This window comes from Austrofundulus limnaeus, unplaced genomic scaffold, assembly GCF_001266775.1.
Source record: "Austrofundulus limnaeus strain Quisiro unplaced genomic scaffold, Austrofundulus_limnaeus-1.0 Scaffold1244, whole genome shotgun sequence".
Classification (NCBI taxonomy): Eukaryota; Metazoa; Chordata; class Actinopteri; order Cyprinodontiformes; family Rivulidae; genus Austrofundulus; species Austrofundulus limnaeus.
In genome coordinates this window covers 4433-27159 of record NW_013953646.1, presented here as the reverse complement: position 1 = coordinate 27159, position 22727 = coordinate 4433, and the positions used below count along the sequence as shown (strand labels likewise).

At 38.3% G+C, this 22727-nt stretch overlaps 4 protein-coding genes across 8 annotated transcripts in view; 1 reads left to right on the top strand and 3 right to left on the bottom strand.

Moving 5' to 3' along the window:
• Positions 1-2308, bottom strand: part of limd2 (LIM domain containing 2) — an 11968-nt gene extending 9660 nt beyond the window's left edge. The window contains exon 1 of the mRNA XM_014031397.1: positions 2110-2308. Coding sequence (XP_013886851.1) covers positions 2110-2112 — 3 coding nt within the window. The 5' untranslated portion in view covers positions 2113-2308. The remainder of the gene's footprint in view (positions 1-2109) is intronic.
• A 564-nt stretch (positions 2309-2872) lies between these two features.
• ddx42 (DEAD (Asp-Glu-Ala-Asp) box helicase 42) lies at positions 2873-13890 on the bottom strand. Of its 3 annotated transcripts, none has more exons than XM_014031390.1 (18): positions 13790-13890; positions 12946-13164; positions 12676-12826; positions 12208-12263; positions 11895-11931; positions 11387-11539; positions 11176-11280; positions 10858-10977; positions 10282-10458; positions 10030-10158; positions 9847-9946; positions 8082-8129; positions 7891-7988; positions 7534-7810; positions 6428-6654; positions 6225-6335; positions 5990-6094; positions 2873-4064 (listed from the first exon to the last, which is right to left on the bottom strand). In XM_014031390.1, the coding sequence occupies exons 1-18, from the start codon at positions 13867-13869 to the stop codon at positions 3462-3464; spliced, it is 2796 nt and encodes a 931-aa protein (XP_013886844.1). In that variant the 5' UTR covers positions 13870-13890; the 3' UTR covers positions 2873-3461. The 3 variants fall into 3 exon arrangements, with proteins under 3 accessions (XP_013886844.1, XP_013886845.1, XP_013886846.1); XM_014031391.1 differs by lacking the exon at positions 13790-13890 and adding an exon at positions 13554-13656; XM_014031392.1 differs by lacking the exons at positions 11895-11931; positions 12676-12826; positions 12946-13164; positions 13790-13890 and having other exon boundaries at positions 12208-12240.
• A 17-nt stretch (positions 13891-13907) lies between these two features.
• strada (STE20 related adaptor alpha) lies at positions 13908-22057 on the top strand. 3 transcript variants are annotated; one of them, XM_014031393.1, is made up of 13 exons: positions 13908-14002; positions 14353-14402; positions 14678-14735; positions 15980-16008; positions 17750-17852; positions 18086-18207; positions 18345-18453; positions 18990-19113; positions 20142-20313; positions 20383-20487; positions 20566-20822; positions 20899-20941; positions 21024-22057. In XM_014031393.1, the coding sequence occupies exons 2-13, from the start codon at positions 14391-14393 to the stop codon at positions 21177-21179; spliced, it is 1290 nt and encodes a 429-aa protein (XP_013886847.1). In that variant the 5' UTR covers positions 13908-14002; positions 14353-14390; the 3' UTR covers positions 21180-22057. The 3 variants fall into 3 exon arrangements, with proteins under 3 accessions (XP_013886847.1, XP_013886848.1, XP_013886849.1); XM_014031394.1 differs by lacking the exons at positions 14678-14735; positions 15980-16008; XM_014031395.1 differs by lacking the exons at positions 13908-14002; positions 15980-16008 and having other exon boundaries at positions 14385-14402.
• rnf113a (ring finger protein 113A) lies at positions 21784-22727 on the bottom strand (the record flags this gene model as incomplete). The annotated part of the gene is given in 5 exon segments (XM_014031396.1): positions 21784-22021; positions 22101-22207; positions 22304-22397; positions 22473-22562; positions 22670-22727. Coding segments are annotated over 5 exon segments (417 nt in total), but the record flags the coding sequence as incomplete, so codon positions are not given.

Here is a 22727-nt window from a genome sequence, read left to right as displayed (position 1 = left end):
TATATATATATTAAGTCACATAAACTCGAGAAAACATTTTTTTTTCTGGGTAATTACTGAGGGCTGCATGACTGCTGATGTTTGCTGAAGAAACTAAAACTCAATTACAGCTAAAATGAAGAGAACAGAAGATTAAAAAAAGAGTAGAACAGTAGCTGAAAGCTGCTAAACTGAAGCAAAACTCATTTATCAGAGCTAAAACAAAGAGAACACAAGCTAAAAGGAGTAAAACAGTAGCTGAAAGGAGCTAAACTGAAGCTAAAGCTTGTTTTAGAGCTAAAACAAAGAGAAAAGAACCTAAATCAGTAGCTGAAAGGAGCTAAACTGAAGCTAAAAGAAACACAACGGCAGCTAAAAACAGTAAAACAGTTCCTAAAATGACAAAACAGCAGCTAAAAAAGCAATCAGGTAGCTAAAATGAGCAAAATGGTAAGTAAAAAGTAAAAAGAGCAGAATGGCAGCTAACAGAGAAGAAAGGCAGCAAAAAAGTAGCAAAACTGTAACTGCATGCTGAAAGTGACTAAACAGTAGCTAAAGTATAAGAAGAAAATTAAAACAAGTTTTAAAAAGACTATCATTTTTACATTTGATGAATGAAGGTTAAATATTTTAATAAAGTTGTAATTTTCTATTAAAGTTTATAGAGCCAATATGAAAGTTTGTTTTCCCCTGAAGAAATAAAAACTGTCCTGTTTTATGAGCTGTAACTGTAAAATGTGACTTCCTCTATTTTCAAGTCTATTGATTACTGAGGGGGAAAAGCATACGACTAAATGTTTTAAAAGCACTGGTTCACATTTTCCAACATTATTGATTTAGTTGTTTTCTGCAGCTTTATGACTTAAACTTGAACTCTTGACAGGAAATGGAACTGCCCCCTCCCCCTCAGAACACAACACACTTCCTGGATGCACAACTAATCATGTTTCAGTGCTGTTAATCATTTGACAGGAGAACATATGGTCAGATCAGACAAATGACAGAAGTCACCACTAAAGCTTTGTTCAAAAGCCTCATCCTTCATTCATCTTCTGGGCAAACAAACAAGGTAAAACYCAACAAAAGAAGGATGATTTCCACCAGGATAGAAACATAAATGAGCAGAAACGTGTCACTGAGCTGTCAGCTGCTTCAGGGATGGTGGCAGGGGAATAATTCACAGCTAATGAGGCCTCCGGTGGATAAAACAGTGGGTTAAACAAATAGCTTATTAAAAAACCTCTTCACAATACACATGCATTTCTCCTTAGATACAATTTTTAAACAAAACTATATGTGATGGGAGATTTCAGCTTCACTGGATGTTAAAATAAAATTAGTTTCAAGTTCCAGTAAGCTTTYATCCCGGAGTTATGTTCTAGGTTTTGGATTATATCTGTTAGATCTAGATAAACCCTTTAAGCAACTTAAAGAAATCTTGATTCTGTGGCATGTAAACCTCTTATCCAGATCCTGTACCGGCACAGGAAAGAGTAAATGGATTTTTTTGCTCATCCAAAAAACTAAAGTTGGAGGTAATTCAAGCTTTTAAAGCCCTAAAATAAAAAAAATAAAAAATAAATAAATTAAAACAACCTGAAAGATGCATGACACTAAATTTAATATTATATGCATTGATAGTTATCTTGTTATAGCACATCTGCAGATCACCTGCTATCATCATAGATGCTAAGTGTGGCTAAAAAATAAACAAAACACGAACACACAACAATATTTGGCAAAATATAGATGTACAAATCGGTTGATAATGAATTAGAGGGGAACCATAAGTAAGTAATAATAATGGCTGGTGTAATACTGCATTATTTAAAGTGAAATAACAATGTTTGTTGATTTCAATAAGCCTCCTCTTCTAGTTAGCCATCAATGGATGCTGTTAGCATTTTTAAAGAGCGCCGCGGTGGATTTGCTGATTATTTATAAGAATTTAGATATATATTACTTTTAAAATCTAAACACAGAGGGCATAAATGACAAACGGCTCCCCGGATGGTAAAGCCTGGCCGGGTGGAGGGACATCATCCTCTCATCTGACAAAAAGAAAAGCTGAAGCAGAACCGAGGAGAGGCGCCGGCGGAGGGAGGACAGGAAGGGAAAAAAGCCACTCACCATCTGCCCGGCTTGTCTGCGGTCCACCGGCTGATGATAAATGCTGCTCGTTCCGAGGCTGGAGGCGGATAATTGGGCTTTTTAATTATTATTTAGCCTCCTTTCCTTGGCTTCAGGGGGTGGAAACTGTACCCGTTGCCGGTGTGAGTTTCTACGTTCCGCTGCTCCTCGTCTCGCTTTTCAATAGAACAGTTTTTTTTTCTTCCCCGGCAGGAAAACGCACGCGATTGGTTCCAGTCTGTTCACGACGCCTTCACGGCGAATCGGACAAATGAAAACTACGGGGCGAATTGCTGCGAACGCTTTTGCAATATCTGATTAAAAGCGGAAAATTGAGTTTATTTAAACGAAACTTTTAAAATAATTAAACTACTTTTGTTTTATTTTTAGRATCATGTTTTATTTTGTTTTTGAGAGCGGTTTTATAATTGTGTCGTTACAATCGTTTTATTTCAGATGTTTCCGAACTCACCATGGCGGATTTTGACATTACAGACTCCTTTGTCATAAACTGTATTGTACTGCATCAACTTTCATATTTTAGCTAAAATAATAATAAAAAAATCTGAACATTTAAAGGCTCAGCCTAAATACATTATTGCTTATACATTTATATACCCTAGACAAAAACACAATGCAATAAAAATAAATGACAGGACATGCGGAAGCAATAACTCAACTATGAACTAAACATAAAAAAGAATGATATAAAACTAATATCATCATAAATAAAATACACAACCAGAACAAAACAAGCCAGAGGAACTTTTTTGATCAAAACTTTATTTTTGTGTTATCATACACTCGGAGTATCTCTCAATCATTAGCTTCTTGAAAACACCTGAAAACAAACTACATGCCATGGAAAGGCACTTCACTAAAACTTGAATACAACACACAACGTAGGCTGAACACAGTTGTTTCGACACGTATCTGACTTCAAAACTGAAAAAGTTCTGTAGATAAACCAACGTACAAGCTCACTTGGCAAAGTCCGTGTGAAAAGAAGACATGAGCTTAGCAAGATTAGAGCATGTTAGAAGCTCAGTGAGAGGAAAAAAACATTTTATAGTTTTTAAAAACTGTTACGTTTTATTACAGCTTTATTTCTTAGCTAACAGTAACATCAAGTTTGATGGTATATGTACACTGTGCCGGACAAACTGTTGAGTTTAACTTGACACCGTCAATTCATCTTTAGTTCATTCAACACGAACAAAACCTGCCCTACTTTTCTGTGCTTCTGTTACAATCTGATATGTTCTGCCTGCCTGATCAGATAAGCTTGTAATGGAGCAGCAGAATAAGGTGGCTGTGGAGACAACTCATCAACGTACGTCTCGTCCTCTTCTTTAGTTGTCCCAGCGGCTTTTTCTACGTTTCGGTGGCTCTGGAACTGCGAAGCTTTCGTCTCCTTTGTCCCTCCCCTCTCCGGCCCCTTTGTCTCCACCGTCCCTGTCGCTCCTCCGGTCGTCGCTCCTCCGGTCGTCGCTGCTCCGTCTGCTCCCCTCGCCGTTACGGCTGTCGCTGTGGCGGCCGCTGTGGCGGTCCCGGTCCCCGTGGCGGTCGCGGTCCCGATCGCCGTGGCGGTCCCGGTCCCTGTGGTGATCGCCCCCGCCGTGCCGATCGCCCCTGTCGCTGTGACGGTGGTGGCCGTCCCCGTGGCGTCCCTCCCCGTGTTTGTCCCGGGAGCAGTCTCTCTGGGCGGGGGGTGCGGGAGGTGGGCTGCTCTGCTGTGGGCCGGTCTGGCTGGGGGGCACTGAGCTCAGAGTGCCGGCACTGGTGAAACCAGGCACTGAAAAAGAGGCGATGCTGGACCGCTCCGAGCCGTTGGCGGACTCTGTCGGCACCGAGCTCAGGCTGCCGGCGCTCGTCCAGCCGGAGGAGCTGTTAGATTTGGTGCTGAGCTTCGGGGGGCCGCTGGTGGCAGCCACAAAGTGGCTTTTATACTGAGCCTAGAAGAAAACGAGACATTAAAGATGGATTATTAGCTGTCTGGGTGGGAAAAAACAAAGACACAGTTTTCAGTGAAGGCCTCTTCATGCTCCATCGGAACTGACAAAATCAGCTTTTATTGTTGCAGCTGCAACAAAAATTACATCATTTTGTTCGCAGCTTTGAGTCTTCCACCGCTTTTGGTCACAACCCACAGGAGACACACACACACACACACACACACACACACACACACACACACACACACAGGAAATTATTATCAGGGTTCCTACAGTTTAAGGAAAGTTCGATTCAAGACTTTTTAATGCCAAGTGAAATTAAATTTAAGACCAATTTCATAATAAACACGAATGACAAAAAATAAAAATTAGCAGAAACTCATGAATCAAAGTATTTTTGGTTGAAGTATTCTAATATTGATAATAGARAAATTGCTTTTATCCATATGTAACTATAGCAGAAACATCCTTAGCAGTCAGAGGATTTCCAGAAATTAAATTAAATTTAAAACTAACAACCCAAAATTTGGAGTTTTAGGACCCACAGTTGGGTCGTAACCTCAGTTTTCTGTGGATGAAACCTTGAAGTGCCTGTGATATCAAATTTTTGTAAGAAATATGAATGCAGTTTTGGAAAGACAACATCATTAACATATTGTAAAACAAATTTCACATTGCTCAGATGAACAGTTGTTGAGAAACTTGCATGTGAAATAACAGGAAGTGATGTCAAAGGGGAATGTCTGCATGTGAATATTTAAAAAAAATGTTACCAATTATTTTAATATGTGAGATGAATTACAATCATACTATTTACAATGTGTTAACATTTTTAAGACTTCTGAAAGATTGATTTAAGACATTTTAAGGCTAATTAAGGCCTTACTTTTGGATTGAAGAATTCAATGACTTTAAAGACTTTTTAAGGATCTGCAGGAACCCTGATTATGTGATTGTTCAGATTCAGGTGGAGTATAAATGAGCATTAAAAGAGTTTGTTTTAACTTATGAACAATACATCTGCAGACAGAAGAAACAAGTTTTCCAGTCGTTGGCTGTGTCTCAATGGGTTGCAGCCCATGTTGGCCACGGTCTATGTGGTCCGTAGGCTGCTGGTGTTGGCTGCATAAACAGCTGTGAAATGAGACGGTTTGGTCMACAGAAGACGCATGTTTTATGTGACCATGTGCTGCCTCGTTAACATGCTGATACGTTTTATATCAAATCGTGTCGTTTAGTCAAGGTATATCTTCACAAAATTCAGTTTTAATAGAAAAACGTTACAAATGAATGCATAAAAAGCACTGATAATTTGAGTTTAGCTTCATTATAATTGTAACATCTCATTGCAACAAATGTTTCTTCAGCTAAGTTGCTAAACTTACATTTTTCAGTCTGTGATAGATTTCCAAACTCCACCGTAAAAAAAAAAAGATAAGGAAACTCAGCCGTCATTGTTTTTCTGTTAACTCAGATGCAGACGACTTTTTCAGGGTTTTGTTGGCTGCATGAGTAGGCGCCCACAAATTGAGACAGCCTACGGTGTGGGGCAGCAACGTAAGTGGRCAACAAATGTGCCCCACATCGGCTGCAACCCGTGAATTGAGACACAGCCTTTATCTCTGCAATATTCATGACTTCTACTTTTTTGTTGTTGTTGAAAAAGTTTGGTGTAATTTTTAATGAGTCTGCTGAAAAAAAAAAGGAAGTGAAAGTAGTAAAGTAAAAATACTTGCAACTTTTTAATAAACAGCAAAGAAAAAAACTTTCTTAAACAAACACTACTTAAACAAAATGCAACAAATTAAATGCAGTCAGAGCTAAAACTTGCATAAAATAATAAAATGAGAGCAAAAATGACACACTTTTTTTTAAGTAAAATGAACTGTAGCTCCAGATAAACAACACAAACACTGAACTTGTACCTGGAAGGCTTGTTTCAAAGCAGACATGCGATCCCCCATCGCTCCAGTTGTTGGTTTGGTGTAGCCTTCATAGCTCGACGACAACAAGCTGCTGCCGCCACGTTCCTGTAAAGACAACATCGCTGTAAACTTCTACAAACCTGAATTCAGACGTTTAGTCAGGAACATATTATTATTCAACCATTTTGTGCGTTGCTGTAAAATGAATTGTAATCAAAACAGTTGAGTGACTTACAGAGCTGTCAGACCCAAGACCTGGTCGCTCTTTGTACCCGAGACCCCCTCCTCCAATGTTCAGCTTCTTCCCTTTACCCCCCTTAAATCGTGACTTCCTGAACCAGGGATTCTGAGGTAGAAAAATAAAACATTTATTTTAAAACATAACTTTTGATTCAGCTACTACACAGTTCTTGTTTTTGTCTTCCTTATTTCTCTCACCTGCATGGCTAAATCCATGAGTTCTCTGGAAACAGCTTGATTGGCTCCCTCCAGGTTGCGCACCAGGTCTCCAGCAAAAGTGGTGTCTTTGCTGGTGAGGAGGGTGTAGGCCACACCCTTCTCCCCGGCACGACCTGTTCGACCGATCCTGTGAGTGTGTGTGTCGATGTCCCGTGCCACGTCGTAGTTCACTACTGTGCGAATGGACGGGATGTCCAGACCGCGAGCTGGGGAGACGCAAAGACACAAAGTTAATTTGGACACTTTAAGTGCCTGTGACATCAGATTTTTGTATTAAACATTAACGCATTTTTGGAAAGATAACATTGATAACATGTTGCAAAACAAATTTCATGTCGCTGAGATGAACGGTTGTTGAGATATTTGTATGTGAAGTAACAGGAAGTGATGTCAAAGGGGAATGTCTGCATGTAAACAGTGTTGTAACAAAAGCTAAACAACACAGACTGTAGAAAAGAATCTGATGTTTCTTTAGATTATTTTTAGTCGCCATTAAAGAGAGACGAAGAGTTAAAGTTCAAATCATTTTGTTTTATAAAACAAAGACCAGAGTTTATTTTATTGAGTTCCCCTTTGATGTCACTTCCTGTTTCACTTTGGATGAGCCAAATTCAAAAGAAAATAGGCCAGTTATGTGACAAAATGGGTAAAATCATGTGTACTCTGCCAATTTTCTTGAGTATAAAGATGTTTTCTTTGARTTTTTGTAATTGAAGGATAGACATCACATTTTTGTAATAAATATGAATGTATTTTTTGAAAGATAACATTTATGACATATTGCAAAAAAGATTTCACGCTTCTGAGATGAACAGTTGAGATATTTGCGTGTGAATTAACAGGAAGTGATGTCAAAGGGAAATGTCTGAAAGTGAACAAGTGTGCTGCTAAAATGGCTAACAACACAGTAGCTGAGCCAAATAAAAAATATATATACCAGTTATGTGACGCAACAGGTAAAATTATGTGTATTATTACAACTTTCTTAAATATAAATATATTTGGTATTTCATGGATATGCATGTCAGACACTTTAAAAAACAAACGCTTCATCCGTCATCGTCACCTCCTCCTGTTATACGCACCAGCTACATCGGTGGCGACCAGAACGGGCAGATTCTTCTTCTTGAAGTCGCTGATGACCTTGTTTCTCTCACTCTGGTCCATGTCTCCATGTAGGAGGCCCAGGCTGTAGCCCTCCTGCTGCAGGTTAGTGGCCAGCTCATCGCTGTTCGCCTTCTTGGTGACGAAAATGAGGACAGAGCCAGAGGAGGTGAACTCCACCAACCGCCGGGTCAGCCACGACCACTTTTCTGAGCCGCTGGGCAGCAGCTCGACCACCTGAGTCACATCCTCATTAGCCTGTACAGAGAAGCAAAGACGTGCTCAGTTAGATTTTGTACTGTTTACATGGTCAAAAACAAAACGGCGTCATTAATTACCTCTCCAATGTCACCTTGCACCACACGAATAGGATCTACCAAAATGTCCCTCGCCAACCTCTCGATCTTCTTTCGAAAAGTGGCGCTGAACAGAAGAGCTGTGGAGGAAATATGATGAAGAAAAACACAAGTGCAGTGGTGCCCTGACAACTAAATGAATGATAAAAAACACAGCAGGAAAAATCACTTACTCTGCCTGTCAGGGCGAACGTGGCTGGCGATCGATCTAACTTGATATTCTAAAAAAACAAAATTAATTKATTTTACACACTGTAAAGGCAGAGAGTTTTACCACTYGRTGTAAACCTCSTAAGCCCCAAGGGGTTTTCTTGATGTTTTGGCTCAAYATACCATGCTGAAATGTAATTGAGTGAATCTCAGCATGTACAAACCCTGCTTAATTGATTTTGGTATCAAAATAAAGCRAACACTTGGGAGATTTTATTACAAGTGTAAGTATTTAAACAGCTGTTGTTGTTTTAGAGACATTGAGGATGGAACATACTGACTCTTTTAAGAAACATCTTAAGACATTTTTATTCAGACAGGCTTTTAGTTAAGTGCTTTTTATTGTGTTTTAATTGTTTTTATATCTGTAATCTGTTTTATTGTTTTTAATTATTTTTGCTTTCTGTGAAGCACTTTGTGATGTTTGTCTGTGAAAGGTGCTATAGAAATAAAGGTTACTACTTTTACTTACTGACTTAATGACTTACATTTTTTTTTCATTTGTTTCCCTCCCATCTGAATAATTTTCACATTTGACAGTATATAATCCATTTAAAACCATAATGAATCAGGCTATAAACCCTTGGAAATCATAAATCCACTTGTGGACATCACCTGTGCAAAGATTCATGCTGCTAAAATTAACTGGAGCAAAGTCAGAGGTTTTGGTAAAGAAATAATTTTGCATTTTGTCATTCTGCACAGGACATACCATGGAGGTTAATAAATGCTAGTAAATGTTAAGTTTTTAATTGCAAAAGTTATTTATTTTTTCTTACCTGACTGAAAAGACCTGTTATTGAATGTTTGTTCTTTTGAAAAATTATCCAAACATTTATTTTGTCACCAAACGTATTATATAAAATAATGAAAAATTATTTTTGACTTCAGTTGGATCATATTCACTCAAAATCAAGTAAAAATAAAAATAAATTTTCAACACACTTTATTGCATATTTTGGTATCTGCATTGACTTACTTTAAAAACAAATGTCAAAACATTTTCCTTTACAGATTTGTTGTACTGTATTTACAGATTTGTTGTACTGTATTTACAGATTTGCTGTAATGTATTTACAGATTTGTTGTACTGTATTTACAGATTTGCTGTAATGTATTTACAGATTTGTTGTACTGTATTTACAGATTTGTTGTACTGTTTTTACAGATTTGCTGTACTGTATTTACAGATTTGTTGTACTGTATTTACAGATTTGTTGTACTGTATTTACATATTTGTTGTACTGTATTTACAGATTTGTTGTAGTGTATTTACAGATTTGTTGTAGTGTATTTACAGATTTGTTGTAGTGTATTTACAGATTTGCTGTACTGTATTTACAGATTTGTTGTACTGTATTTACATATTTGTTGTACTGTATTTACAGATTTGCTGTACTGTATTTACAGATTTGCTGTACTGTATTTTCAGATTTGTTGTAATTACAGATTTGTTGTAATTACAGATTTCTTGCAATGCATTTACAGATTTGTACCAATCCCATTTTGTACAGTTTGTTTACTTTCTGGTTCAACTGCTTGTCATTTGAACTGTGTTTGGTGGATGTAAATATAGTTTAGCCAAGATTCTTGGCTTTCTATTGATACCAAACATGTCAAGGTTCAACTTACAGATCTTAAGTTAACAGAAGTTAAAAGACATAGAAAACAGGAAATGCTGTTTTGCATGGGGCTCAAGAGGTTAAAATACCGATGGTCCCAACTCACCAAATCCCATATCAAACATGCGATCAGCCTCATCAAACACCAGGTATGTCACTCTTTGCAAGGACGTCGCCTTCTTTTTAACATGGTCAATCAGACGACCCTGTACGAATAGACATTAGGAACAAAACGTTCATATTTGTAACAAAATACTGAGAAATTAAAAAAAAAGGTAAAAGTCCTTACTGGTGTGCAGACAACAATCTCTGCTCCCTCCTGTAGAGCCTTGGCTTGTTCCCACATACTGCCTCCTCCATAAACTGCTACAGAACGCAGTGAGTAGGCTTTCCCAAAACGTTTACACTCTGCATGGATCTGGTGAATATTAATAGTAAAACTCATGAGAAGCAGGCATCTCAGCAAATTTGTTTAATGCAGCCACAAAAAAAAAAAAAAAAACCACCTCACACATCTCAAATCTTTAAAAAATATTCTTACTTGCTGACAAAGCTCCCTGGTGGGACACACAATGACTGCGATGGGTCCCTCTCCAGGTTCCAGCTCCTTCTGGTCCATGATATGAACCAGCATTGGCCAGATGAAGGCTGCAGTTTTACCGCTGCCGGTTTTTGCGATGCCAATCATGTCACGTCCAGACAGTGCAATAGGGACACCCTGGATCACAGATCAGAACAAGGATTAATCAATGCAAATTTTATTTTTTTACAACGTGGCAATCTTGATATTAACTTGAATCGTGTAGATTTTATTATGTAAAACTCAATAAAACAGAATCACAGTTAAGAATAACTTGTGGTGTTCCACAAGGTTCAATACAAGGACCTAAATTATTTATTTTATAAGGGATATTATTTACTGAGTCTACAACCTAATTTTTTTTGGTCTTGATGAATTTTGAGTGATCTTACAATTTGAGCTAAATTTGAGGGAAGGAACTATTGTAAGCTTCAGATATCTTATGCCTGAAGTTATTTTGTTTTATTTTGTCAATATAATGGTTAATTTCATTCTATATAATCAAAATAAACTAGTTCATTTAGTCATTCAAAGTACCTGACACTGAATTGGTGTGGGCTGAGTGTACTCAGACTTTCTTATTTGATGCATCAGCTGCTCGTCGAAGCCGAAGTGAGCAAAGCTTGTGCACGGTTTTGGAGGTGCAGCACCAGATACCTAAAAAAAAATGCAATTAATTAAATTAAAATCAATTTATAAAGAGCACAATACATAAAAAGCTTAGTGTTTCAGAGATAATGAATAACCAATGTTAACAAAAATACTGGTAGCGACACAAAATACTAAAATCACAGCAGTGAAAACATGTTTTACATTCAAGCTTTATTCATATATGTGGATGACTTGCTGACTTACTCGCAAGTTCAGTTTCTGCCTCAGCTCCAACACTTGAACTCCAGTCAGGCTGCTGAGCTCCTCGTGCTCGTTGTAAAAATTTTTCTCAAACGGTGGATACTCGATCTATGAGTCAAAAAACACAACAGGTCTCAAAACATTTCTTTTACTTGTAATAAATACAAATACTATCCTTCAACAGTGTCTTCTCATTCAGTATTGTCAAACATACTTCTGAGTGGTCAATAGGAGGAAGTGGCATGATGATTTTCTTGGTTGTAGAGGGAATTGGATTTCCATCACTGTCATAGTCGATGTTTTCCTCCTCTTCCTCTTGGGTCAGCCCGGCTGTCGGATTCTCTGCCATGTACCGGAAATATGCTTCCTGCAGAGAATCCATCATTTTAAGTGAAAAACAAAGGAGATTTGTGGCTTTTTGCAGTTTTTAGTAACAAGAAACCAAACAGATTTTATTTTTTTAAATGAAAAAATACTTTTCCCCAAGATAAATATTGCTCACAAATTGAAATCCACAATAATGTCACTTGATGACTGGTTTTAGGAAAAAACAAACAATAAATCAGCATGAGAAAAAGCCATCCACAATAATGATCCTAAATGCAACCTGGTTGATGGGAGAAAGTGGGTGGGTGTTGTGTAATTAACTTTATAAAATCAGAGAGGGAGGACCACCCTGATCTGCACTGTGGTGGATTAAGAACTATGGAGGGCTCACTCACTTGTTCATCTTCTTCTTCAATGTCATCACGAATACCCCTGAAAAAACAAGCGGAGAAAAAAAAAAAACTTCCCTGCAACTCGTTCATAAACCAAATACAGCCAAAATCCAACAATGACTGACAGTCAGACCGACTTTTTGTGCTCTTTACTGGAGCAACTTTAAGCTGCATACATGCTAAGCCACTTAAATTCCGTTTAAAACTACAATAACACAAATTAGCAGCTTGATATGATTTCTATAGAGGTAAAATTCTACTTATGGTAATTTAAAATGTATTCAGAGACTAAAAAATGAGTGAAAAGGAATCTTACTTGGATGCTTTTTTCTCCTTCTCTTCTAGTATCTTCATGTCTTTGGCTGCTTGATCCTAAGAAACAGAGAAAAGTCCAGTTAAAGACACAAAATATTAGTGTTAGATGATCCAGTATGACAGTGTATGACCTCTAAATCAATGATTTATTGGAAGTAACTCTCTTTCTTAATGTGGATGATAACAAGTTTGAACAACCACTTGCACTGGAACCAAACAACAAAATACAGAAACATTATTTGCGGAAAATTATTTATAACCCCTGAATTGTGTTTTCCTTTAAAAAAATCAGAGATTTGAAAATAAGACATAGCAGCAGACAGAACAAGACTAATTGTGTCAAAATCACATCCTGATACAACTATAGTTTAATATAGTTGAAACATCTGCTCTACTTTAGCAATAATTCAGAGAAAAAAATGCAGCAATGTGTCGTCTATGTAGATACATTACAAGGTAATCTTCTCACCTCAACCTCTGCCATGAAGGCATCCAAAGGGTCATCTTCACTATCTGAGCCTCCACCTGACTTCATCTGCTGCCGTGTTGGAGAGTTCTCAGCTGGAATGTAAGGCAGATCCACGTTGCTGCTGGATTCCTCCTCGTCATCTTCAAAATACCTAGTGACAGAAATGCCCCTCTAATTAAACATATTATATACATACTGTATATGGTGTTTATAATAGCTGTACTAAAGAAGAATAAAACTGCTCATTTATCAGGGAAGGCTTATACTCACGCATTCTCCTCATCAAAATTAGCTCTTTTTGATCCTATCTTATAGAACGATGGAAGCTGCTGGCCCTTTCCATATCCCCCACTTGATCCAGGAGCTCCAAATGTTGTATGAGATTTCTGGGGAAGGTTGGACTCCTCTTTCTTCCCTGCAAGGGCAAAACCTCCAAAGCCAAACCCACGCTTCACACCTGGACCACCTTTGTTCCAGTTCATGGCTATGCTGTAGAAAAAAAGAAGGGAAAAACGTATTTAATATCTTAATAGTCATTATTCTCTGACTCAGTAATGATTTTAAAGTTTCAATCATATTTACAGGATAAGGAACATTCTCTGTAATTGTAATTATTTATTATAGACAACTTCCTATTAGTTTGATCACTTACTTATTATCTATGAACATAATCAAAAGCACAACATTATCATTCAAGCTTAATCCACACCAAGAGTCTAAAACAAATGAGCATCACTCACTACTGAATGCATTTCTGGCTTTCGTGTTAACGCGCTTTAACTAAGGTTAAAACCGAAACATAGCGCACTCCAAAATAATCGAGTAGCAGTTAAATTAAATTAAAGAAACATGTTACAGGTTTTCTTTTAAACACAGACCCATAATCTGCAGAACAGCGACATTCCTGATGTGCTGGTTCTGAAACGTTAGCATAATTAGCTCAAGCTAGGCCGCGCTAAGGCCGAGGTGAATGTTTGCGTAGAAATATTCGGTATTTAACTATACATTTACTGCACTTGTGGGGCTTTTATATCAATGGTACACAGTGTACCAATGTACAATGACTAAAAGTATTAATGAATTAAATAACAGAAAACGGTGCATGTTTATTTACCTGCTTCTGAGGGTAGTAAATATTGCTCGTTTTCTATCAYACCCCCAAGTAGTGTTTGCGTCATCAACACGCGCCGTCATTACAGTGGGCGTGTCGTAGTCCGTGCGCGACAGGAAGCATCCTGCTGGAGAGGATGGCTCGATAAAAAAAAAAAAGGTTGCCAAAATTTTTAATATTATGCTTTATTTGATTGCTGTTCTTCGCATGAAGTTGGTAAGTATATATGATAAAAAACTACGTTGTATATATTTTTTAGAACGAGTCAAGACGGACAGCTGGGGTAGCTAATTAGCAGTGTGGCTATCTCTCTGTGCGAAGTTTAAATAATGTGCTATAATTTTCTGTTTTGATGATGTGTTTAGTATATTTTGTTTGTTATTGTTGGAAATTTTTGCATATAGGTAAAGATAAAATTCAAATATTTGTTATTTTAGTTTTTTTTTTTACCACAACCTATTCCACGAATCATTGTTGTGAGCTTAAAATGCAGATTTACTGGATTGTTTGCAGGAGGAGCAAAGACCACATCCTCTTCAATGTGATGTTTTCTTTATTCTCCACAGATTTTTCAACACTATATGTAACAAACTCAAGAGGATCAATGTCTTTTCTTGTAAGTGTTCTGCCAAGTTAATGCATTTACAGGAACTTTTTTTCTGTATTAAGAGAAAATCTTAATTTTTTCCACCCAAAATCCATAAGTATCAATATAAAACAGCTTACAGTCAAGACTATTTAAACTGCTTTGTTTTATTTATAATATTTTTATGACTTAATCTTAATAACAAGTCAGCAACATAAAATGTTTTCTCTTTGTGTACCTTTTCTTATCCTTGCTTGCATTTCCCTCTTTTTTCATGCTTGTTATTAACCCTCCCTGTCTGTCAGCGTTGGGTATCTGAGAAACTGAGTGTGGAGAGCCTGCGGGATTTGGAGTTATTCGGAGGTGAGGTTAAAGTCAAGTCAAATGTAAACAAAATGATTCAGGATTCCTAATCTACCGGTTACAATTTAGATTATGAAAATTTGTGAAAAGGCTTTGCTCTGAGTGTTTGCTTTGCTCTGCTGTCAAATGTCATCCAGAGTTAATCGTCCGTCATTCTTGCCTAACTTGCCCTCAGCTTTGTTGCCTCGTTGTTTCTGTTTATGTCAATTCTTAATCAGCACACGACACGAGCAATCCTGTGTCTTTTATTTTTAGTGAAATGAAAGAAAAACGTGAAATAATAATAATAATAATCAGAACAAATAATTTTTAAATTGCTGGAAACAGCAGCTCTTTGTTGTGTTGTTTAAAGCACAATGGAACAGCCTCAAATCTATATTTTATTGTTGATTGATAAACTATCTGTGGTCAACATATTCAGCCTTTTGAGACGATCAGATGTTGAATTCTGTAAAAGCAGCAGTAGCAGGATAATATCACTTTATCTTAAATCTCCTTTGTACATGTTCACATTTCAGTCTGATGTAAAAATTAGGTTATTTATCAATTTTACTGCATATTYTTTTAGGTCCTAGGGTAGAAATAGCTTTGTCACCAAGGAAATTACAATTGAAGTAAATTTTATTTACATTGAAACAATTTTTTTGTTTATATGTTCAAATGTATTCTTTTGACATGATGAACATAATTATTTGAAATTGAACGATGGAATTATTTTTTCCCAAATCTTTCATTTGTCTGCTTTGACAACATTGTGATTATGTGMTGTTTTGCTCTAATCATTAGGCTGTTTGGATGATTCAGTGCATTATTTAACTTTTATTTTTGTTTTGTGCAAAAGCTTCTTGATTGAGTTTTACTTCTTATTTTGCAAATTCCCATTTTCATTTTATGGCTTGCAGGTTTTTGTTGAGTGTTGCCTYTTTGTATAAATTTGTAAGTTCTGTTTCGGCAGTTCTCATCTTTTACTGGTTCTGTAAAGAATTATTTATTTTCTTGAGTTCTACCTCAGAGTGGCGTCTGTTAAACACGTTAATGTCCTTAATGGTGAAAATCCTGCGCCTCTTCTGAAGGACACAGCAGCTAATTTTGATCCTAAAAGGAGAGTTTCTGTTTCATCATACAGCAAACCATTACATTTGTGGCTGTGCTTAGCAGCTGAGARGCTCCTGTAAACTCAGATCCTTCCCTTGTTGTCTTTGTGTGCGTGTCTTTGAATCATTGACATGGTTTTTCTACCCCAGAGCAAGCTCAGGGACTCTCACACAGGAAAGTAAGTGTGGTACTCCTGCCACTGCATCGTCATCCCTCATGTGCCTTTTGTGTATGTGCGTGCATGTACGTATGTGTGCACAAGGATTTATATTTTGATGACCTCACCATCCCCTGAGGGTTTGCACATGTTTGCATGAGTTTCATTACACATGCTGCACATGCTTGTTGTATAGATGGTCTTTTTCATCTCACTCACAAGAGCGTCAAGAATTTTACTTGTGAAAAAAATCTAACATTTCTGTGAGTTTTTGTGTTGTTAACAAGCTGTGCTCCAAGCATCCGCTCTTGTTTWGGATTTTGATGTTGTTTTGGAGCTCCACTAAAAGTCTGGACTTGTTTTATATTAATAGTTTCTGTATTTGCTGTCAGCTTTTGTGGAGTTAATGTTGAGCTACTGTTCATCTCATTTCTGCAGAGATGTGAAGCTCTTTGCTTTACAGAGCTGTGAAAATGTTGTTGCCACTTTTATACATTTCAGATCTTTAAACAAATGTTGATAACAGACAAAAATAACCTGAGAGGATAGTCCTGAGTGACAAACTGATGTCCATCCATCCATCCATCCATCCATCCATCCATCCATCCATCCATCCATCATCCATTAATTTATCCATCCATCCAAGGGGCGGGGGACATCACAGGCCTGTTCTATGTACCTTTTGTCTGATATAAACATTTTTTATGCTGGTCTGAAACATTCAAGTGTTAAAATGAGCCAGAACAAAACAAATCTGTCTGGGGTGGACATTTTTCAGAGCACTGTATTTATTACGGTTCTTGGCAGCTCACTGAAGATCTGATCACAGTGGAAGTCTGTTGTGTACTCCGTGTGATTAGATAATATTCACAAATATTCCTTTAAACAGCAGCTGCCGTAGCATGTTTGAGTTGTTGGCTACGGCTGATTAAATGTCTGCTTTATTTAAGATGTAAAACCATTTGGATTCTTTGGAACCATCCACACGTGGAACAAGATGTTGTTTTTTTTATTTTTTATTTTTTTCTCGGATGACCTCAAAGAAGTTTGCTGTCCTGATGCTGAACTTCATTGTGGTCAGCGTGGAAATGATCCATCCATTTGCTTTAATTTGTTTTCACAGCTTGCTGCTGCCATCGAGTTATTTCCATCATTTTAACGTCAGTAACTTGATGGAATTCAGGAGTCCTCACTGCCAACAATAATTACTTTTAATTTTTTGTTCATGTCTTTACACTGTGTAAAATGGATGAGCTGAGCACAAACTTTGCATTGGTCYCAACATATTTGGCTTATTTTCCTTTTTTTAAATTTTAAATATTATTGGAGTTTTGTTAACTGAGAGAAACCACACGTATGTCCACATTCTGGGGTCACTGTAGGGTAGGGTAGAACTATCTGTTTAGTATCAGACTTAGGTTGAATATTTGTATTTTTTWGATCTGCGGTGTCCAATCCTGCATGTTTTACTTGTTTCTCAGTGATTTGATTCACTCTTCAAGTTCTGCAGAAGCCTTTTGATCACCTGTTGTTTTAAATCAGGTACATTGAAGCAGAGAAACCACTAAAACCTGCAGGATAGTGGCGCCCCCGAGGACCTAGATTGGWTGATTGAACCGTACTAGTCGTACTAACATTGTGGTGTCAGTCTGCTGATTCTTTAGTGTTGACAGAAACCATTTATGTCAGAGCCTCTGGGTGCCAGAAACAAATCCAGTGTCAGAACCTCATCTGGCTCTGTTTTGTCTCCGTTCACCTCCAGGTCCATGAGGACAGTCAGGAGAGTCTGAGCTCGCTGCCCCGTCCAGACACCATGGGCAGCTTCCTCCCGGACAGCGGCTCATACGAACTCCTCGCTGTTATCGGTAACTAAAACCCAAGATGTGTGCAGCTGGTTTTAAACAGGAAACAACACGTAAAATGTTTTATTAGCTGGAGTATAGGGGTCTTTTTTTGACAATCTGAGGTTATAAAAATACTAACATGTAGAAATTACTGGCAAATTGCTGCATTTGTAAAGTGTTTTTCGTTAATTCCATATATCTACAAAACAACAGATATATAGATTTAGGGTTTAAGTCTAATGTTTGTTGTTTAGGGAAGGGTTTGGATGATTTGATGACTGTGAACCAGGCTCGGTACAGACCTACTGGGGAGCACGTGGCCATTCGGCGGATTGACTTGGAGTCCTGCACGAACGACATGGTGACCTATCTGCAGGTCTGCATCATCAGTGATCCTAGAGCCTTGTTTGAATTCAGTGTCTCCTCTCGTTTTATTTCAAAGCTTAAACTAATCCTCTCTGCTGTCATTTTATTATTTAATAAGATGGTTTTTAACTCTTTTTTTTCCACCAGGGTGAACTACACGTGTCGAAGCTGTTTCATCACCCCAGCATTCTCCCATACAAGAGCGTCTTTATAGCTGAGAATGAGCTGTGGGTTATCACACCATTCATGGCTTATGGTAGGAGAAAAATAATACTTAAACATGGATTGTATCTTTAATTTAATTAAAGCATCTTGCATTAAAGGGGGGGGGGTATGCAAAATTATCTTTTTGATCTTTATATTATGCTATAAAGTCATTCCGTCATCAGAAACACATGCAGAGTGTTGCTTTGACTCATTCGTGCATGTTTGAGAAATCCCTGAATCTCCTGTTGCCATGTGGAGCTGCCTAAATGCTTGCTGCTACAAAGCCCCGCCTATTTGTACAAAGCTCCTCCCAGGAGCTCAGTCTGCAGCTGAGCTCCCGCCCCACAGAGCCCCCCCTAACCCGAAGCATTGTTGTGAGTTCGTGCTGAAGTGGGAGTGTTGGAAACTGTAGGAGGTTCTTAAAGAGACAGAGGCCAATTTCAAGACGTTTAGAATTTATTTTTGATAAATTCAGCCTTTTCAAAACAACTGAAGGGAACATAGTTACTTAATTGTTGTGTGGAGTTGAATGCTTGAAAAATAAATAATACCCCCCCTTGTAATTGTTTGTGATTTGTGTTGCAGGGTCAGCCAGAGACCTCATCTGCACACATTTTACAGACGGTATGAGTGAGCTGACTATCGCATACATTCTGCTGGGCATGCTGAAAGCCCTGAAATACATCCACCACATGGGATACGTGCACCGGTAACTGGCCTTAGCTTCTGGCTAACCTTTAGCTACCGTTCTGATTATCTTGTGAATAACCCTTTGGTAGTTTTTGGCTAGTTTTTTTTCCATTTAGCCTTTTAGCCATCACTCTAGCATCTAGTTAGCCTTTTGCTACTTTTAGATAGTTTTCCATCTTTCAGCATTTCACAACAAATCTAGAATAAACTAAACAATAACTTTTTTTATTATTTGTATCTTTGGATGTTTTTTGATCAAAGTCAATTTGAAAATAGAAATGAAAAAAGYGATTTATATGTAGGTATTGGCAGAGGTGTTTAGTAACAAGTATATTTACTTCATTAATACTCTTAAGTATTTCTTTAAAGGATTTGTAATTTTACTAAATATTTCTATTTTATTTATTTTGTTACATTCAAAACATAAAAAATATATATTTAATTTAAAATTGAACACCTAGTTACACATTATAAATTTAAATAAATAAATATGAAAAGAGTTGATTATGCACTCTAAAAAATGAAACTAGTTGCGCAGTTCCACTAAACCAGGGCTATTCAACTGGCYGTTCGTGGGCCACATCTGGCCTGCAGGTGACTTCCATCCGGCCTCCCAATGAGGAAAAAAAGATTTTAATTAAGAAGTTTTTTAACTTAATTTATTATAAAAATAAAAATAGATTTCATTGAAACCAATCCATYACTTTTACTGAAGTACTTAACGGTAAAATCAATCATTTTTTGTCAAGGTATTCTTAATTTTACTTTGTTTTTTTCTTTTAAGTACTTTATACACATCTGGTTATTTGGAATAATAATTACAATTAGTATCAAACCATATATGGTAAAAATGTAATAAATTATAAGTCACTACTAATGTCACAAGTTACATAATTTTGTTTTTGAAACCTTTMCATTGGAAAGCTGTTTGTTTCATAATGAAATGAGATCAAAACTTTTATTTTCTAGTAGAGTAATATTAACTAAAGCAACATTTCAGACTCATAATTACAGATCAGTTTCTGTATTTATATTTTTTTCCTTCAGGAGCMTGAAAGCCAGCCACGTTCTGATCTCTGCAGATGGTCAGGTCTGCATGTCGGGTCTGCGGAGCATCTTCAGTCTGATCCGTAACGGCCAGAGGGCCAAAATGGTCCACGACTTCCCTCAGTACAGCYTAAAGGTTCTGCCCTGGCTGAGCCCAGAGGTGCTGCAGCAGGTACGTCCTCCAGCTCTACTTTAGCTGCTTTCAGCACTTAAGTGTTCAACTTTGGATTGTTTTTCTCAGAATTTACAGGGCTACGACTCGCGCTCCGACATCTACAGCCTTGGAATCACAGCCTGCGAGCTGGCCAACGGACACGTYCCCTTCAAAGACATGCCGGCCACGCAGGTGAGCAGAGACCCCTCAGAACCGTTCTGTTCTGATCCGAGGACCGGCTCGCGTAAACCGGACCCTTCGCTCCCACAGATGCTCCTGGAGAAACTAAACGGGACGGTTCCGTGCTTGTTGGACACCACCACCATCCCGCCYGAGGAGCTGTCCCTGAAGCCGTCCCGCTCCGGAGCCGATTCCGGGATCTGCGAGGGTCCGAGGCCGGGCGGGGTTCGGCACACGAACGGAGAGCCTTCCTCGTCGTRGTCGGGGGGACATCCCTACAACCGAACCTTTTCCCCTCAGTTTCACAACRTCGTCGAGCTGTGTCTGCAGCGAGAGCCGGAGAACAGGTCGGCAAAACTTCTGTTTATAAAACGTGATAGAAAGAATSAAAACTTCTCATTTTTGTTTGGTTTGGCTTTGCAGACCCTCTGCCTCCACTCTCATCGGGCATCCTTTCTTTAAACAGGTATGTTCACCATGAAGACTTTAAAGTTCATATTTTGACTAAAGTAGTTTCAGCGTTTGTCTCGGGACGTTTTCCTTTTCAGATCAAACGTCGGCCGTCAGAGGCGCTGCCCGAGCTCCTGCACCCCGTGGCTCCCATCTCCTGCTTCGAGAGCCTCCAGCCGCAGGATTCTGTCTCTGGATTGGCGAGTCTGGAGTCTGGTTTTAGCCACCTGGAAGTGGACGACTGGGACTTCTGACAGCTGTGATTGTGTCGCTAAAGCAGAAAACGGGATTTCATCTTCTCCTTTTTTGAATGTTAAAGGAGTCTAAGAGGTTAATAGTTTTTTTTGTTTGTTTTTGGCGTCTCGCTCACTTTTGRTTTAATGTTCAAACTGCACTGATGACCTCGCTCACATCTTCACAGAATGTACTCTACACGGTAGATGTTCACACTTTGAGTTTTATTTCAGAAATCTAAAAAGGTCAGGAGATGTTTTGCTGCGAAGCTGCTACTAAATAATCAGACTCCACCTTTCCTGTTAACGTTGATTCAGTCCATCTGCTCACCAGGACACCCAGCAGCTCTTACTGCCAGCTCTGCTGGTCCAGATGGATGCTTGTCTGCTCTGACGGTCAAACAGCATGMAAATGCATTTCATAGCTTTGTATTTGTTACAGCATAAACTGCAGCTCTGTTTGAACCGTCCACTCATGTATGTCTGTTATAGTGACCAGAGGGACGTTTCAAAAGCAGCTGTTTGCTTCAGACTTTGGTTTCGTTGCAGAGGTTTGAAGGTTTGAATTTTCTCGACCTCTCTGCTTGTTTGTCGTGTTAAAACAAAGCAAATGTTTCACCGGTGCTCGTTTTGTCTGCATGTTTATTTGAAAGTGGGGGCAAAGCAACGTGTTGCAAATATAWATCTTTTTACAATCAACTCTGTACAGCAACATGATGGTACAAAAGAGCTGTTAACCTGGTCATATAAAAAAAAAAAGTCAACATGGACACAAACAGAGGGTTAAAAAGACGACTAATCGTCTTCGTCTGACGGCGGCATGTCCGCTGCTGCGTTGCGTTTCTCCATCTTGGCYATCAGCTCTGGAATAAATGTAAATAAAAACCAAAAACCATGAATTTGTTGCATTAATGTCTTTTTTTTTAAAAAGATTTTGTTTACCTTTAGCAGGGTTGAAGACTCCGTTGGTTTGGGTGTTGCACACGTAGCAGCGCTTCGACTTGCGGTAATGCTGCAGGGCACAGCTCTCACAAAAATAATGCCTGCACCTGAAAAAAAAAAAAAAAACAGACAAATTGCCTTCTGGTAATAAATAACACATGGAGCTACAGAGTGAAGGAGGAAAGGACTCAGAGGAGAATTACTTTGTTATGATGGGATTTTTAAAAGATTCCCTGCAAATGAAGCACTTGAAGGGAAAATCCTCCTCGTCGCTGCTCACCTCGTAGTTCTCCTCATCTGGAGGAAAACAGTATTTAGAGAAATAATCCAACTACACAAGGTAGATTATTAAAAATCACTTGATTAACTCACCGTTTGCTCCATATCGCCCTTCGTCCAGTTCCCTTTCGATCTGCCAGCCATGTTTGTAGTCCGATCTGTCGTGGAGGAACTTGCAGCTGTCTGAGGGTAATAAACAGGAACATCAGCAACGATGGAAAAAGGAGAAGAGCAGTTCATTTAATGACTGATACTAGATATAAATCCCTTTAATACTCAGTCTTACTAACCTCCGAAACCACAGAAACCTGTCTCCTTGTAGTCTTTGCAGATATCGGGCTGATAGTC